Raw genomic sequence first — 15,510 nt, 5'->3', positions numbered from 1 at the left:
TAACAGTACGGCTAACATTAGCTCGATTATGACCTTACAGGAACCTGTTCATTTATATGGGACAAACCATATTTACCGTAATCTCCAAAGGTTATGATTAAAATATCTCTAGAGTAATCAGCGTATGCAGATTTCTATTGTAAAATAAAATCAAGGTTCATTGCACATGAGGAGGTAGTGAATCTATTCATACGACTAGTATATTGAAGACTGAAGAGAATCATTTGCACATGACTTCTAAGATAATAAAAAATGGGTGCGCCAAAGTTCATATAAAATTGGTACATAGATTATTGGTAGTCCGAAAATGTTTCTTATACAATTTTACATTATAACGATCATTATTTATAACAATTTTATGTTAATAACTATCGTAACTTTGAATGACTTATGTTCATAATGTCATTCATCATAAATACATTTTATACTAATGTTAATGTTTATATACTTATTAATCATAACGATTGCGAGTAATATAATTTATGGTTATATTATTGTTAACAGAACAAAAATCACATGTGTCAGTCCAGTTAGGTGCGACGACGAGTGTAGCGAGGAGGAGCGTGTTAGGTTGACCGTGAGCAAACCAGAAACGACTTTTTAATGTAAATTGCATATTATGTCACTGTTAAAACTCTAAGCGCGCTTCTATAAATGGCACAAGTTTTTCATAGAACTTCCCCAAAACTTTTTAAATAATTTTATGATGAATGATTTTCTTAAACACAAAATTATGAATGTTATTAAATATTTGTATAGAATTTATAATTAAAAATTTTCGACTAAATGATTATTATGAACAGTGATAGTAGTACTACTGATAATAATGAAACAAAATTATCATAAGTAAAATTATGAGAAATGACCATCCGGAGCACAAATCGGTATAAACAATAATTTTATAACAAATAATATTATATGAGCCAATATGGACCCATAAAAAATATATATCTGAACGGTGAATGAAAGTATTCAAAGACACTATTTAATTTCTACGCAGATATAGTCGATGAATGATTTTTCACTGTATTAAAAATGGTAATGTATGTATTTATTTATGTTCAAAAATATATCACTGCACACTCCTCAGAGTTTGTATTACCACATTAAAGTTTAATTGCTAGTATATGTATGCTCATCGATATTTCATTCCCATCGATAATTCAGCACCCATGGTCGTGAAAGGTCATGTCAGTCTGAATTTTTAAGATTACCTAAAACGTGAGCTCGAGATTCGTAGCTTCTACGATCGCTCGAGAATCGAGGAGCGTTACATATTTAACTTTATAATATACAGTGAGTACCTAGTGAAAACATTTCTTCCAAGTGCTTTCAAATTGTGGAATCTTGAACAATAATATACCTACATAAAATGTAGATATATATTTTATAACGCTAATTTATTTTTCCTTTGAGTTTTTTAACTTTTATGCCCTTGGATTGGATATACAAATTGTTATTTATCTTGATATACTTTTTAATATTTTTTATAAAAATAACGGGAATACTGTAGTCAGAAATTTGCTACAGAACATATAAAACGTCAGCATCTAAGTGAACTTGTAAAACATAACAGTCCAGCAACAACAAACTACTTACTACAAATAACGTACAGTATTGAGGAATCTCAGCTATGATTCACACTCTGGCTTCGTAATCTCTACAAATGAATCTTGATTTTGTTGACACCCGCTAAGTAATTGTTTGAAGCAGAGTGTAGCAGTTCGTCCGCCTACGTTACTACCGTTTCTGCCGTCGGCCACGGTAACGAGCTCTGGATTATCTACCATTCAGATATAGCATTGTTAAATTTTATTTTGTTTAAATAAGGTATAGAATTGTACGATTGTTAACATGTAGTTAAATCGTTTTTCTGTTAATGTTTATTATCACCTAGTAATTGAACAATGAAGTTTACAATTGACGGATTTAAGCGGCGTTAAACTTTAAACTAACAACTACGTTGCGTATTCACTATGTTTATATTTTGACCCCTTGGTAAATTATGGAGTGGTTCGCCAGCCCACGTAATGGTTTTAGAAATTCAAAACGAATGATGACGATAAACATTCCATTTCCTAAACAACGTGTTAGTAAGAAAGCTTTGCCTTCCTTTAACTTCTCGTAAAAATGATTGCCCGTGCTTTATTGTGTTGACAAAGTTGACCTCATTTACTTCGGAGTCGGATATCTTTAGGAAAGCGCTCGCCGGCTAAGCAAGTAAACGGAATTAAATTTGCAGATAATCGATGTCCAACTCTATCGCTGTTGCGCCTGTTGCATTATTCGATTGACTGCTGGGACACATATTGTAGATCGTGCCATTCATATATTGCGAAGGTTACATGTGCCTTACTTCGTAATGTTATTCGATTAACCTTTTAACCGCTTAGAATTTTTCGGTAGTACGAAGACGTTAGTCTTATTTATCAGACTTTGACGAAGTAAGCTGGATATTGTTTACACCATACATCGGACTACAGCGAAAGGAAATGCAAGGTTAGATTTGACTGCGCGTCGTTGTCATTGTGAATGACACTATAGGCACATAATTTCGAATAGTGTCGCGTTCTTTGCTTTACCAAGAGTATCCATGACGACCAAAGAAGCCTCTAGAGGCCGGGCGTTTGCCGCAGTAGGAAATTGTTTCACTAGGGGCACCGAGGTGGGTTGTGACAGAGGCGAGTCGTCACAACGTCGATTTTTTGGAAACATTAACTACTAACTACTAGAATGCTCGCAAAAGCGCAGATTTTTAAGTTCATTGTCACAACTCGCCTCTGTCACAACTCACCTCGGTCTCCCCCACAGTGGCGGCATTAGGGTAGGGCGCGGTAGAGCGACCGCCCAGGACGCCGGATATAAAGAGGTCTTCGCCTTTTTATTTCGTATAGGTTTAAATTGTTTGAATTGCAGTTATGGGCCGTCGTAGAAATCTCGCGCGGGGTGCTGTTAGTCAATGCGCGGGTGGGGGGGAGTTTCATTGGGGAAAGGAACCCCCCTCCCTGGAGCCTAGGTTGGCCATACAAATTGACCTCGTGACCCCCTGGGCTGGGCACACGCATTAACCACGTGACGCTCCCCTGTGTACGATTGAGAATCCGCCCTTGTACGACGGCTTTTCGCTCTGTGTAGACTGTGGACCCGGCTATTGATAAATCAGTTCACCTGGCATTATTCTGGTCCGTGGTGACGGACACGAAGTTGTCGGGGAACATGCCCCGGCGGCCACGCAGCTCGCCGCGCCACCAGCCGCCCGGCAGCCGCTCCACGTCGCGCAGCACCTCGCCGGGCCGGATCGTCAGCTCGTCCGGCTCAGACGCCTCGTATGCGTAGTTCGCTACGCAGGTCACTGCCAAAACAATAACACTTTAGATAGTTTAGGTACTAACTAGCGACCCGCCTGAACTTCGCACTGGCATTATACGTAAGAACCTTCCTCTTGAATCACTATCCGCACCAAAATAGGATGTATTTTGCTAAATTATATGACTAATTACTACTTAAATTACTGCTCGTATTATCATTTAATCATTTAATGAAATATAATTATATACTTCTTAAAATTTAAAGCCAATAATCCATCCATCCATACTAATCCATCCATCCATCCATACTAATATTATAAATGCGAAAGTAACTCTGTCTGTCTGTCTGTCTGTCTGTCTGTCTGTCTGTTACGCTTTCCCGCTTAAACCACGCAACCGATTTTGATGAAATTTGGAACAGACAATCTTTAGACCCTGAGACAGAACATAGGCTACTTTTTATTTCGAAAAAAAGGGATGAAGGGGTTGAAAAAGAGGTTGAAAGTTTGTATGGCATTTCTTAATTTTAAATGATAAAACCATGAAAATTTATATTTTAGCACTTGATAAGAAATCATTAAACATATATTTAAAGTCACATACAGGTCGAACGCGATTAATTAACATTATTTTTACCTTTAAAATAAACATGGTGGGAAATAAACATTAACTAAAAGCGGGTAGATTATATTTATTTGTCTACCCCGAACATTTATATAAATTAATATCGGGTAGTTTTGTGTTGTTTACATCTCCGGTGACATTTTGCTGGGACGTCAGTCTTCGCGACCACGGCCAGTGCAACCTGGCCGAAACGTTGGGAAAAAAGGTAAAAATAATGTTAATTAATCGCGTTCGACCTGTATGTGACTTTAAATATGTGTACAAAGCGCGAGAACTTAAAGTGTTATATCATTAAACATCTTGATAAGGGATAGGGATAGCGATAGGGAAAGCGATAGGGATAGCGATAGGGATAGCGATAGGGATAGCGATATGGATAGCGATAGGGATAGGGATAGGGATAGGGATAGGGATAGGGATAGGGATAGGGATAGGGATAGGGATAGCGATAGCGATAGCGATAGCGATACGGATACGAATAATATGGGTATCGTTAGCGGGATACGGATAATCGGTCGGCGGTCTCTTACAATCAATGTGCGTGTGTGCAATGGACGATCGTTGTTTGCTTGCTTGAAGATTACGTTTGCGATAAGTATAAGCAAAATGTAAAAAATTGTAAGGGATAATAGAAAAAAGTACTTTTTACCCACCGATCATAGTGTCGAAATACGGGCTATGTGGGATGTTTATAAAGGTTTCCCCAGCGTATATAGAATTACCTACGCTGTGGTCGATGTGTAATATTTCTACAATCATTGCAAGCAAAAGTATTATGTGCAATCGAAATAATCGCAGATAAATATACCTACAGAGAAACCTACGGTCCCTACGGATCCAAATGAAAATCTTAATGAATACTTTTATTACGCGGGCGAAGCCGCGGGTAAAAGCTAGTATGACATATTTAGGTTAGTTAGGACATTTATCACCCTTTTGTCAATTTATGATATCCTTGATTTCATTTTGAATGTATATGCATGATTTAGGCTAAGTTTATTTTACTGTATACAATTTTGCATGATACTTGTATCTTATTAAAGCAAATAAAGAAATAGTGTAAATAGTAGTTTTAAAGAATGGGTACATAGGGACAGACAGTGGGAACCGCGAACCGACATTATTTTATACCAGTGGAGGGCAAAAAACGGCCCGCGGGTCATGTCCGGCTCGCCACTGGTGCTTCAAAATAGTGTGGAGTATGATCAGAGTTATAGTAAAAATGCATTGTTGGTTTAAATGTGGCTGCCTATAAAATTCCTTCATATTTTGGCCCCCAATGAAAAAAGTTTGCCCACCACTATTCTAGAATCGCTCTGGTAAAAAAAAAAAAAAAAAAAAAAAAAAAAAAAATGCATCAAACTTATTAAATATCTAAGATTAGGTACAGAGGGACAGACAGACAGTAGGAAACAACTTTGTTTTATACTATACTGTAGTGATCATTATCATTACATACTATAAGTGTTGATCATCATATTTACAATCGCTAGCGCGTTTTTACAGATTCAAAAAAGAGTGTTGTTCAGAGATGCGTCGTATCATTAGAAATTATGTCAGCTATGGTAATGTGATAGGTATTACATACTAGGCTTTTTTGAACTAGTTTCTAACTAATGTGGGGGGGTAAATAGGCTAGGAACCTGTCATTGTAAAATCACAATTTTGTTTTCTTTCAACCTATGCATTTCTGACTAGATCAGTTGTTATAAAGATTATAGTATAGTACATATTTCAGTATTATTACCCCCATAAGTCAATTAATTTACAGTGTGAAGTGTGTCATACAAATGCTAGCAGCTAGAGCATTTATTTATTTTTTATTTGTTTAATCATTAGCATTAAAATTCCTCCGGGCAGTCCTAGAATGTGATTAACTAATTTACTTTGAGTTCAGGAGTAACTTTTATTTTGTTTTCTGAGCTAAAAATGCATTGAAATTGAAACTACTGATTATATGCCAGGATATGTGACTGTGTTTTATATCACTTATCTAAATCAATTACATAAATCAAGATAACATAATATTAGACATGTCGATTTTAATAAAGACCACTGAATTAATTAGTTTAGCATTGATAGTTTAACAGAACATGTATAAATAAATGTTTCTTAAGCCATTCATTGCTGAAGTCCGCATTACAATTAACATATTCTGTGATGCGAATTCATGTCTTACAAAGACATACAATGTGTAAGTAACAACAAGTTAACATAACAGCAAAAGTGTTAATATAATAAATATAGTTTAACAGAAGTTATCATTATAATACAGTCTACATATTTTCATTTTAGTTGTTTGTGTTATATGTTGTATTTTAATATGAGCTGAAGGTCTGAAATAAATGATATTTTATTTTATTTTTTTAGTATAATATAATTTCATTTAACTAAGGTAAGGATTCATGTATCCTTAAAACTAGATTCTGTTTATGATGTTGAATCCATTTTCATGTAATATTTTACTAAAATGTTATGGTTCTTTTAGCAAAAAATTCCACTTTATCACTTGCCATAAGGAAATTATAATTGAATAAATACAAGCAAATTTCATCCTTATATTTAAGCATCTAAGTTGGACCTTTGAGTAAACTTTAAAATACTTCTTTATTATTTCAAAAATCTATTTTGGCTACATTATTGATAAGAGAAGAGATTTCAAGAAAAAGAAAAGAGGAGAAGAGAAGAGAGAGAGAAAGAGGGAATAACTATTGAAATATTACAAGGGGACATACATGTTTTCTCTGAACTAATAGAGGTTGGACAGACTGAGCTACTTTTTTCCTTAACTCTTTGAGTGTCATACAAATTTTCGAGTAGTGGGTATTTAGATTTCTTTCAATCTTCAAATTTGATTGATGTAATCGGTTGGGAGTTGATGGCTGACCCCCCAAAAGGCAAAATTTGACATGTTATGTTCAAATTTGATTTAAGTTAAAATTAGCACATACTGTAAGGTAAATACAGTACGGGTCAAAAGTTTGAGTTCACCCTTTGATTTCGGTACAAATGAGTACTTTTGTACGATAATTATCTTCAGTTTGGTAGTCGAAATATGTTTTCAACTTATATTTATTGTTTTGTGGAGATTTGTTTTACTAGTTAGACACAACTCACATACCTTTCTTTCACTAAAATCTAATAAACATGACAGCAAAATGCTAGTTATATTTATGGCCTTGCCTTTGCCACTAATTGAGACACATCTTTGCACGAAACACAGTTTTAGCCAGATAATATAGGCCAAATAATTATTTAGCCTATAAGATTTGAGGGAAACAGATGTTAAAAAAATATAAATTGTTTACGAAACAAATTTTGACGTCTGAACTACAAAAAACTATCTCTCTAAAGCAGTCAATTGTACTGAAAACAAGGAGTGAACTTAAATTTTTGACCGGTACTGTACCTCACCCATTCCAAGCTCTGCTAATTAATTATAGGAGAGATTAGGCTTTCAATGAAATTAAAACTTCCACAAACTAAAAACAAAAGCCAGTAATTTCCATAAAACATATTAATAAAAAAAATTATACCAATGGAACTTCTAACAGATTTTGATTCGGAATCCAGTATATCAAATTAGTATTGTATACTTTGCCTAGAATACTATCTCTGCACAACATTATGTGACTCACTGCTCCTTTATGATTGGAGTCCTTATTTACATTCTTATCACACAAACAATACAAAGTTGACTCAACATTTGTTCCCAAGAACTTTATACTGGAGAATAAAAGTGCAGCTTAATTATATCCATTCAATACAGTTATGAAATGTTTGTGCGAAACTCGAGAAGCTTTCAAATGCTGTATTAAGGTGCGTCCGCGTTATGTTTATTAGAATTCCGCATGCATATGACATCACATAGGTAGCCCAGTAGTATGAGTCATTGAACAGACTCAAGAACACTTCAATACATACTAAATCATACCAACACCGAGATTAAATAAAAACTATACCTACCTAAAAATACGTAGCACTATAAAGCGATAAGATAAATTCACCGAAGCCAAATTTTGAAATTGTCACCTAAGACCACCGATCATTTAGACTTGTGGTACTTCCGGGTAAAAACTATGTAAAACTCTAATGCATGTGCATCAAAAATAAGTTAGGGCAAACTACGTCAGCTGAATTGATGTCGCGTACGATACAGTTACTTTATACATACACAAACAAGACGATAAGTTGAGACATTACATACCCTTTTGATTTGCATTGGTCTCCATATTTGTTACTAATAAATATCACATGTTCACAACACTAACACCTTTAACACTGGCTTTGTCCGAATTAGTATTTACGCCACGACCTACAGCAAACACAACACGACTTAAATTAAAATAAGGGCAAGCGCGAGAAGGAGAAGTAACTCGACATGTTTTTTTTTAATCACGTCAATTTTTCTACCATAGATAACAATAAAGGCTTCATGAAAGGAATGGAAACGATGTTTTTGTTTTGTGTTTGTGATTTTGTGAAATTTAAGAATAATTTAAAAAATATAAGTTAAATAATTTCCCTGAATTGAACAAATGTATTATTTTGGTACCACTAAAAATATTTTTCTTTACATCTTTTTGAGATTGATCCTTATGTTGGTAGAGCACCATAAATCGCACTTTTGTTGCTCAACGCACGTCATTGCATTGCTCTTTGCTTTGATTTTACTATTTACTCTATGGTTCACAAATGCGAACCGAGTTAACTCGGTGCGTACCTATTTATTTTTGATTAAAATATAAGAAAATTAAATAACTAATTTACAAAATGAATAGGACCTTGCTCTCACGAGCGCTGCTGCTGAACAGCATAAGGAATACAGCTAAAAACTCCAAGCAATCTACCAGGAATTCTGGACATGGGTGAGTGTTGTTATGTCACTGATGTCAAAGAAAATGTGATAGCGAGGACCTGAAGAATATAATTATTATTCATATTGAACTTAACGCTTACCACATATTTATATGCTCTGAAATAGCCTCACATAGTACCTTGCTGAGCTATAATATTGATGGATGTTTTTCCAAAATAAATATTGTCCTCATCTCATGATATTTAAACCACCCTAAAAGTTAAATCGTCATATTCCCCTAGCTATATTTTTCACTTATTGTCAATTGAGAATTGACGTTTTCTGAAGTGTCAGTTAACATGTTGTTTTATCTTTTTCAGTTCTTGGTCATACCGTGTACCTCCACCAATGCCTTCCAAAAGTGTGGAGATGAAAGCTAACATTATTGGTGGACTCTGCTGGTGGTGGATCCTTCACCATATCTTTACTGAACCGGAACATATTTATGTAAGAGTGTTGCATATTTTAGAAACTAAAGTAGCACAAGCATATTGTTTCTGTTAACTGGTTAACACATTCACTACCAGGAAAAAAATAGTGCACTAAGTCAGAAACCGGTTGTTATTTATGACCACCCTCATATGGCCTAGCAGGTTCTCCAGCATCTGACCAAAGTTCAAGAGTGCCTGCCAGACAGGTGCTGGGTTGTGAAGGTGATAAGTAAAAGTTTTTACTTTAAGTAGTAGTTTAAGTATGTATCCTGGGGTGTGCTACTACATATATAATTATTCTGTTGTTCTCTGGACCTGTTTGTGGCTCTTCAACACACCAAGAATTGAAAATAAAAAGTGTAGCAGCTATAGAGTTATCTGAAGACTTTATAGACACCCTTCTTAAATTCTGAGGTCTGACAGACAATTTTGCTCTTCACGGGGATCGGGGACATCAAGCTTTAGGGAGATATAGTGACTCAAGATTGAAAATGACTGTTGAGCTAATATTTTTTTTAAAATAATCACACACAATTAATTTCTTGTATACTTATTGCAGGGAGAATGGCCTTACATTGACCCAAGCACCTGGACTGATGCCGAGCTGGGCATCCCTCCTGATTCAGCGGGCCCTCTGAAGAAAGAATAGATTTTATTTATCAAATTCATTAGCTTGCTGCAAGACATACTTTTATGTGATAACTAGAAGAAATACAATTGCAGAATAAGCTAATGATTGTACAGATTTAATTAATTTAAATGTAGCATGATTCAATAATGTTATAAATAAAAAACAAAAATGTTTTCTCTAGCTGATTTAGTTACCTTTTCTTTGACACTTGTTAGATATAAGTACCAAGTTTCTGCAGTATTGTCCTACTTATCTATTATTATCTTTAAACTGTATGAATAATACAGTATAAAGATCATAATTCATAATAAGAAAAAAAAAACTATGAGCTTTGAAACATATTACTGCAATTATTGTTAGCACTGCAGCAACAACTTCATTAGTTTATCCTAGTTATCATGTTACATTCACATCTAGACCAAAGTGACAAACTACTCCAGAAACTGATTATTATCTCTAAATTGTCTTGCACAGTAACCACCTGCCTAGTGGTTGTCCAGCATTCTGAACAAGGTTCACAAGCACCCACAAGGCAGGTTCCTGGCAATGAATGTGTTAAACAAACATTACCATTCTGTGACTACAATTACAAGTCCGTGGTGGGACTTGTGCCCTTTTTCACCGAGTCAATTTGAGTTATACCCTTTTTCACTAGACCCACAGCATTATTGGTGCAATATAAGGAATAAATGAATATAAAAGCATTTTCAGGTACATAACTTTATTCTTACTCCACTATTCTAAACATCTACTTAGCAAGCTCAACATGATTACTTTGGGCGACTCTGACAACAAGGAGTTCCTGTACCCTTTTCTATTATTGCATTGTCATCAAAAGGTATATTTTCTAATTTTAGTGTGTCTTGAGTTATTCTTGCCTCTGAAACAGAAGGTAATTATTTATACACTAATAACAATATTATATTCGCAAACAAATTACTTTGAGAATTATGCTTACCAAAGACTCCGGGTTTAATCTGCTTTGCTTGTATTACTTGTGTCCTTAATTCTCTTTCTACATCTTCTCCAAAGGCAATCATCTGAAATGAAAGCATTGGTGAAGACTAAGGTAAGTTTTCCCATTAATAGCAAAACTCCATTGTAGGAGTCGTTGGATAAGCAAAGACATATGTAACTCCATATAGACGGATAAAGTCTAAGAAAAAAACGTACCTCAAAGCCATAATGAAAAAGATATGGTGGCCAAAATGGCGAAACACCTTTGAGGAACGCTCAGCTAGATATAAAAAAAAAAATATTTTACATTTTAACACAAAACAATTAAGAATATGGGCCAAATTGTCAAAACTGAGGTTCAAAAGTTTTAAGCCTTTATCGAGAGATGGTAGCCTTAGCACTGTGATTACACATTCCACTTTGACAGTAACTCTCTATAATACTCAATCCTCTTTGTGGGTAACTTATTACCCTGCCCTGCCAATTCACCTTATTCTTTATTATAAGGAAATAACTAAACATACAAGAGGTGCAGTAACACAACACCATAAAAAATGTCAGCATTAAGTTCATCATTTATTAGAATTTTTGATAATTATTTACTTACAGCCTTTATTGCCTCTTCATTATCAACTCCTTTGTTTTTCTTAAATTCTTCATTTATTTTTAATCTACCAGCTGTTAATGCCATTTCATCTCCGTTGAACACTTTGAGCCTTGTTCTATGAAGTTTTTTGAAACATTGCAAAACCTGTAAGTTTTATTAATTGATTAGTTAAGCTTAAGAATCGTAGGTAATTATGTATCAACTTCTAATCAGTACTTAGCCAGACCTTGTCTTTTACTTAATTGACTAAAATAATGCTTTGGTTGGATCGTTATAGTAAGATTATTTTATGTTTAAAATGATATATCACATTAAACGAACTCACATTTCTTCTCAGATTACTCATGATGTAACAATTGCGAGTAAATATTCTATATTTTCCAAACTACGACTTTGATATACACGCAAGCATTACGATTTACTTTAGTATGACACTATTGTATTTTTATTTTAACATTTTCATTTTAACTTTAACACTCTTCACAAATTTTAGCTAATCTGACAAGACAAGAACATTGCCGACATTTGAAAACAAACGTCAATGTCAATTGATGGTGACATGACTCGGCTGTATTTTCCTTATTTCCTAAGAAGCAATAACAAAATAAAATGCCTTAAAGTGAAAAATTAAATTACTGAATGGCTGCTCTAAGGCAACTCCAAAGCCCTAACTCTTCGCCTCTTCCAGGATTATGTGCTTGTACCAAATACTATGTAAACTCTACGAGTTAATACGTGCAGCTCGGTGCCAAAGTTGGCAACAGGCACACTAGCGCTCCTAGCGGCATGAGTTGATCAAAATAGTTTAGTTTCATACAGCATAAAATTAAATTGATTGCGTTGATCACGAGAATTTAAAGAGAAAATTGAGCCACTATGGGGTTAAAGCTGCTGCCCTTGACCTTGTTTCATCGTACCTTTCCGACAGAACTCAGCGAGTTGTTATCAATGGGACTCAATCAGCAGGTTCACCGGTAGCACTTGGAGTGCCTCAAGGTTCAATTCTCGGTCCCTTCCTGTTCTTAGTATACATTAATGATCTACCGAAACTAGTGCAAGATAAACATGATATAGTGTTATTTGCTGACGACACTTCTCTTATATTCAAAGTTGACAGAAAGGAAAGCAGCTTCGATAACATCAACGATGCACTGTCTAGCATAACAGACTGGTTTACGGCGAATAACTTACTTCTAAACGCCAAGAAAACCAAGTGCATCAGATTTGCGCTTCCGAACGTTAACAGGTAAATAACAGTAAGATCCAAATGAAAGGTGAAACGCTGGAATTTGAAGATCGAACGGTTTTCCTTGGAGTCACTTTGGATTCAAAACTGCAATGGCATGCACATATAGCCACTTTAGCTGGCAAACTTAGTTCTGCAGCTTACGCAGTAAGGCGAATCAGACAACTAACAAACGTAGAGACGGCCAGGCTGGTATACTTTAGCTACTTCCACAGTGTTATGTCATATGGGATCCTGTTATGGGGAAAAGCTGCAGACATTCAGGCTATTTTTGTGCTGCAAAAACGAGCAGTCCGTTCAATCTACGGATTGGGCGGTCGAGCATCTTTAAGAGAAAAATTCAAAGAGGTGAACATTCTTACCGTTGCCTCTCAATACATATACGAAAATATTATGTATGTTCGGAAAAATATCCACGAATTCAAGCTTAACAGTGACATCCATAACTATAACACAAGGAACAAACATAAACTTGCTGTGACCGCCCACCGTCTCCGTAAGGTTGGTACGTCTTTCGTCGGGAACTGTACACGTTTTTATAACAAAGTACCAACCGATATAGTGGATTTGCCATTTGACAAATTTAAGGCACGCATTAAGCGTTTGTTGTTATGTAAGGCGTACTACACTGTGAAGGATTTTATAGATGATAGGGATGCCTTTAAGGTGGTTGCTTGTCAATAGATGAATGAAGTCGTATATATTTTTTCATTTTCTCTGCATTGTGTAATTAAGCATACTAGTGTTCAATTGACGTATGAGAACATATTCTTGTCTGATTATATTGTTTTTATTTAAGTTTAGTTGTGGACACTTGGAGACCTTATACATCTCCAAGATTATGTGTTTAATGTTTATCTTACTTTAATTTTATTGTATAAATCTATATTTCCTTCCTTTGTAACATACGAGCACAGAATATAGTGTCTTACAGCTATGTTTTATTATTTGAATATTTAATTTAGCCTGGCAGCTTGAACATGTCATGCACACTTAAAAGTCTTTGCTTCGGTGGCGTCGTTGATCGGGTCGCCACCTTCCCGAATAAAGGTTGAGGGAGGCGATGGCTGAGATACGCGTCATACTCGTGAACGGGTGCCGTCTGTGAAGACCGGTCTGTTTAAGCTTACTGGGGCTGTTATAATTTAGTAACTTTAATTCTAATTTTTATTAAATTAGGACACTTTGTTCGGTTGTCGTTTGTTTCCTTTCTTTTAGTGAATATTTTAAATATATGATTTTGACTCATGGAGACCATATACATCTCTAAGGAGAATTAGATTAAGTAGATATACATTTTATTTTTAGTTGTGACATTTAGAGTCATTTGCACCTCTAAAGTAATTTTAGACTTTTTTTTTTTTTTTGTATTTGTACTTTTTATATTAAAATTTAGTGTAGTTCTTGGTTGTAATTCGACATTTAGAGACCTTCTACATCTCTAATTAATTGTATAGAGTTAACTTTAGTTAGAACTTAGAATTAGTATATAATAGTATCTTGAAAAAAAAATACAAATTCTTATTTTTTTGTTTTATTCCGTCTAAAAATGTTAAAGTAGATCAAGTAATAGCATTTTCTATTTTAAATTACTCAAATAAAAGTCTGAACAACTACTTTGATCAACTCGAACCGCTAGATGGCGCTAGTAAAATTGTTGCCGCTCAATTGTATGGGAAACGTCAGAAGCTGCACGTATTATAGTATAATATCTGGGCGACCGAGCTTCGCTCGGTTCTATTTTAATATATCACGTCTTTAGATAAAAAAAAAACTCTTATAAATACAAAAACAAAAAAAAAAAGACAAAAAACAAAAACTTAATTTCTGACCGGGATTCGAAACCCTGACACCTACGATCTATCTGCGTACATTAGACCGACCTCGTGCGACTGAGCTAAGCAGAATCGATGCGCGCGCGGCGAAATTAAGGACCATATTTTACGTTTACAAATGCGAAAGAAAAACTCATGAAAACTCGAAAATTCGCGTTTTCCGGGATCTAAGGCTACGCTAGATCGATTTTTCACCCCCGAAAACCCCCACAAAACAAATTTCAGCGAAATCGTTAGAGCGGTTTCCAAGATCGTCGGTATATATAAATAAATAAATAAATAAATAAATAAATAAATATACAAGAATTGCTCGTTTAATAGTATAAGATAGTATTTGCTTGTACCAACCGTCGCTTTTTAAGCCGGTGGGCAACTCTGTCCGTGTGAGTAAAAGGGATGGGAACTTGTCGATTTTAATAATGTTTTACATGTCGATAATCGGTACTCAACGGAGCGAAACGGATTTTTATAGTTTTCTCATATACATTGCTTTAAAAGGGTCGACGCTACAGTCTTGCCATTTTTTAATTTTTACAATTTTTTTGCTAAACTGTAATTATACTCTGTCAAACAAGTCTGTCAGTAAATAAGAGCAAAGAAAACTGTATTCATCCTTTTCTTTAAGGTGCTGGAGAAAAGAATACCTATAGTTTTCTTAGTTCTTTTTTACTGATAGACTTGTTTGACAGAGTATATCTAATCAATAATCTTCATTGCGAAATTCACTAGGCCATTTTTTCCAAGAAAGTTACTCCACTGACAACAGAAGAACGAATTAAATAATGAAAGTAAGGTTTACCTAGTATGTAATTTAATATTCAAAATTGTACGTAAAAAAAATGCCGAGTTAAATTCTGACCTTTATAATAGTGAGCTTGGCACCTACCGCCCAGTACTAGACCGCAATTCTTTTGTCAGTGTAATTTTAATTATGCTCTTATTTCAAATATATATTTTTATGGTATGACACGCGAGATACACTATAAGTACCTAATTCGTTTCCCTAGTTTTGT

General features: G+C 34.9%; 3 protein-coding genes across 3 annotated transcripts in view; 1 reads left to right on the top strand and 2 right to left on the bottom strand.

Moving 5' to 3' along the window:
* Positions 1-8,167, bottom strand: part of LOC125242661 (CD2-associated protein-like) — a 41,460-nt gene extending 33,293 nt beyond the window's left edge. Inside the window, 2 exon segments of the mRNA XM_048151511.1 lie at positions 3,169-3,352; positions 8,140-8,167. Of these exon segments, the coding sequence (XP_048007468.1) occupies positions 3,169-3,352; positions 8,140-8,164 (209 nt within the window). The 5' untranslated portion in view covers positions 8,165-8,167.
* Positions 8,168-8,608: 441 nt separating this feature from the next.
* LOC125224597 (NADH dehydrogenase [ubiquinone] 1 beta subcomplex subunit 2, mitochondrial-like) lies at positions 8,609-10,037 on the top strand. The gene is made up of 3 exons (XM_048128014.1): positions 8,609-8,800; positions 9,111-9,237; positions 9,781-10,037. Exons 1-3 carry the CDS (start codon positions 8,706-8,708, stop codon positions 9,868-9,870), a joined length of 312 nt encoding a protein of 103 aa, XP_047983971.1. The 5' UTR covers positions 8,609-8,705; the 3' UTR covers positions 9,871-10,037.
* Positions 10,038-10,556: 519 nt separating this feature from the next.
* LOC125224596 (complex III assembly factor LYRM7) lies at positions 10,557-11,945 on the bottom strand. Its single transcript, XM_048128013.1, has 4 exons — positions 11,742-11,945; positions 11,417-11,560; positions 10,811-10,892; positions 10,557-10,732 (listed from the first exon to the last, which is right to left on the bottom strand). The coding sequence occupies exons 1-4, from the start codon at positions 11,760-11,762 to the stop codon at positions 10,623-10,625; spliced, it is 357 nt and encodes a 118-aa protein (XP_047983970.1). The 5' UTR covers positions 11,763-11,945; the 3' UTR covers positions 10,557-10,622.
* Between the last annotated feature and the right edge of the window lie 3,565 nt (positions 11,946-15,510).

The sequence above is a fragment of the Leguminivora glycinivorella genome, chromosome 3, assembly GCF_023078275.1.
Source record: "Leguminivora glycinivorella isolate SPB_JAAS2020 chromosome 3, LegGlyc_1.1, whole genome shotgun sequence".
Lineage (NCBI taxonomy): Eukaryota > Metazoa > Arthropoda > Insecta > Lepidoptera > Tortricidae > Leguminivora > Leguminivora glycinivorella.
Note: the sequence above shows the minus strand (reverse complement) of the source record. Positions and strands in the feature narration are given on the sequence as shown.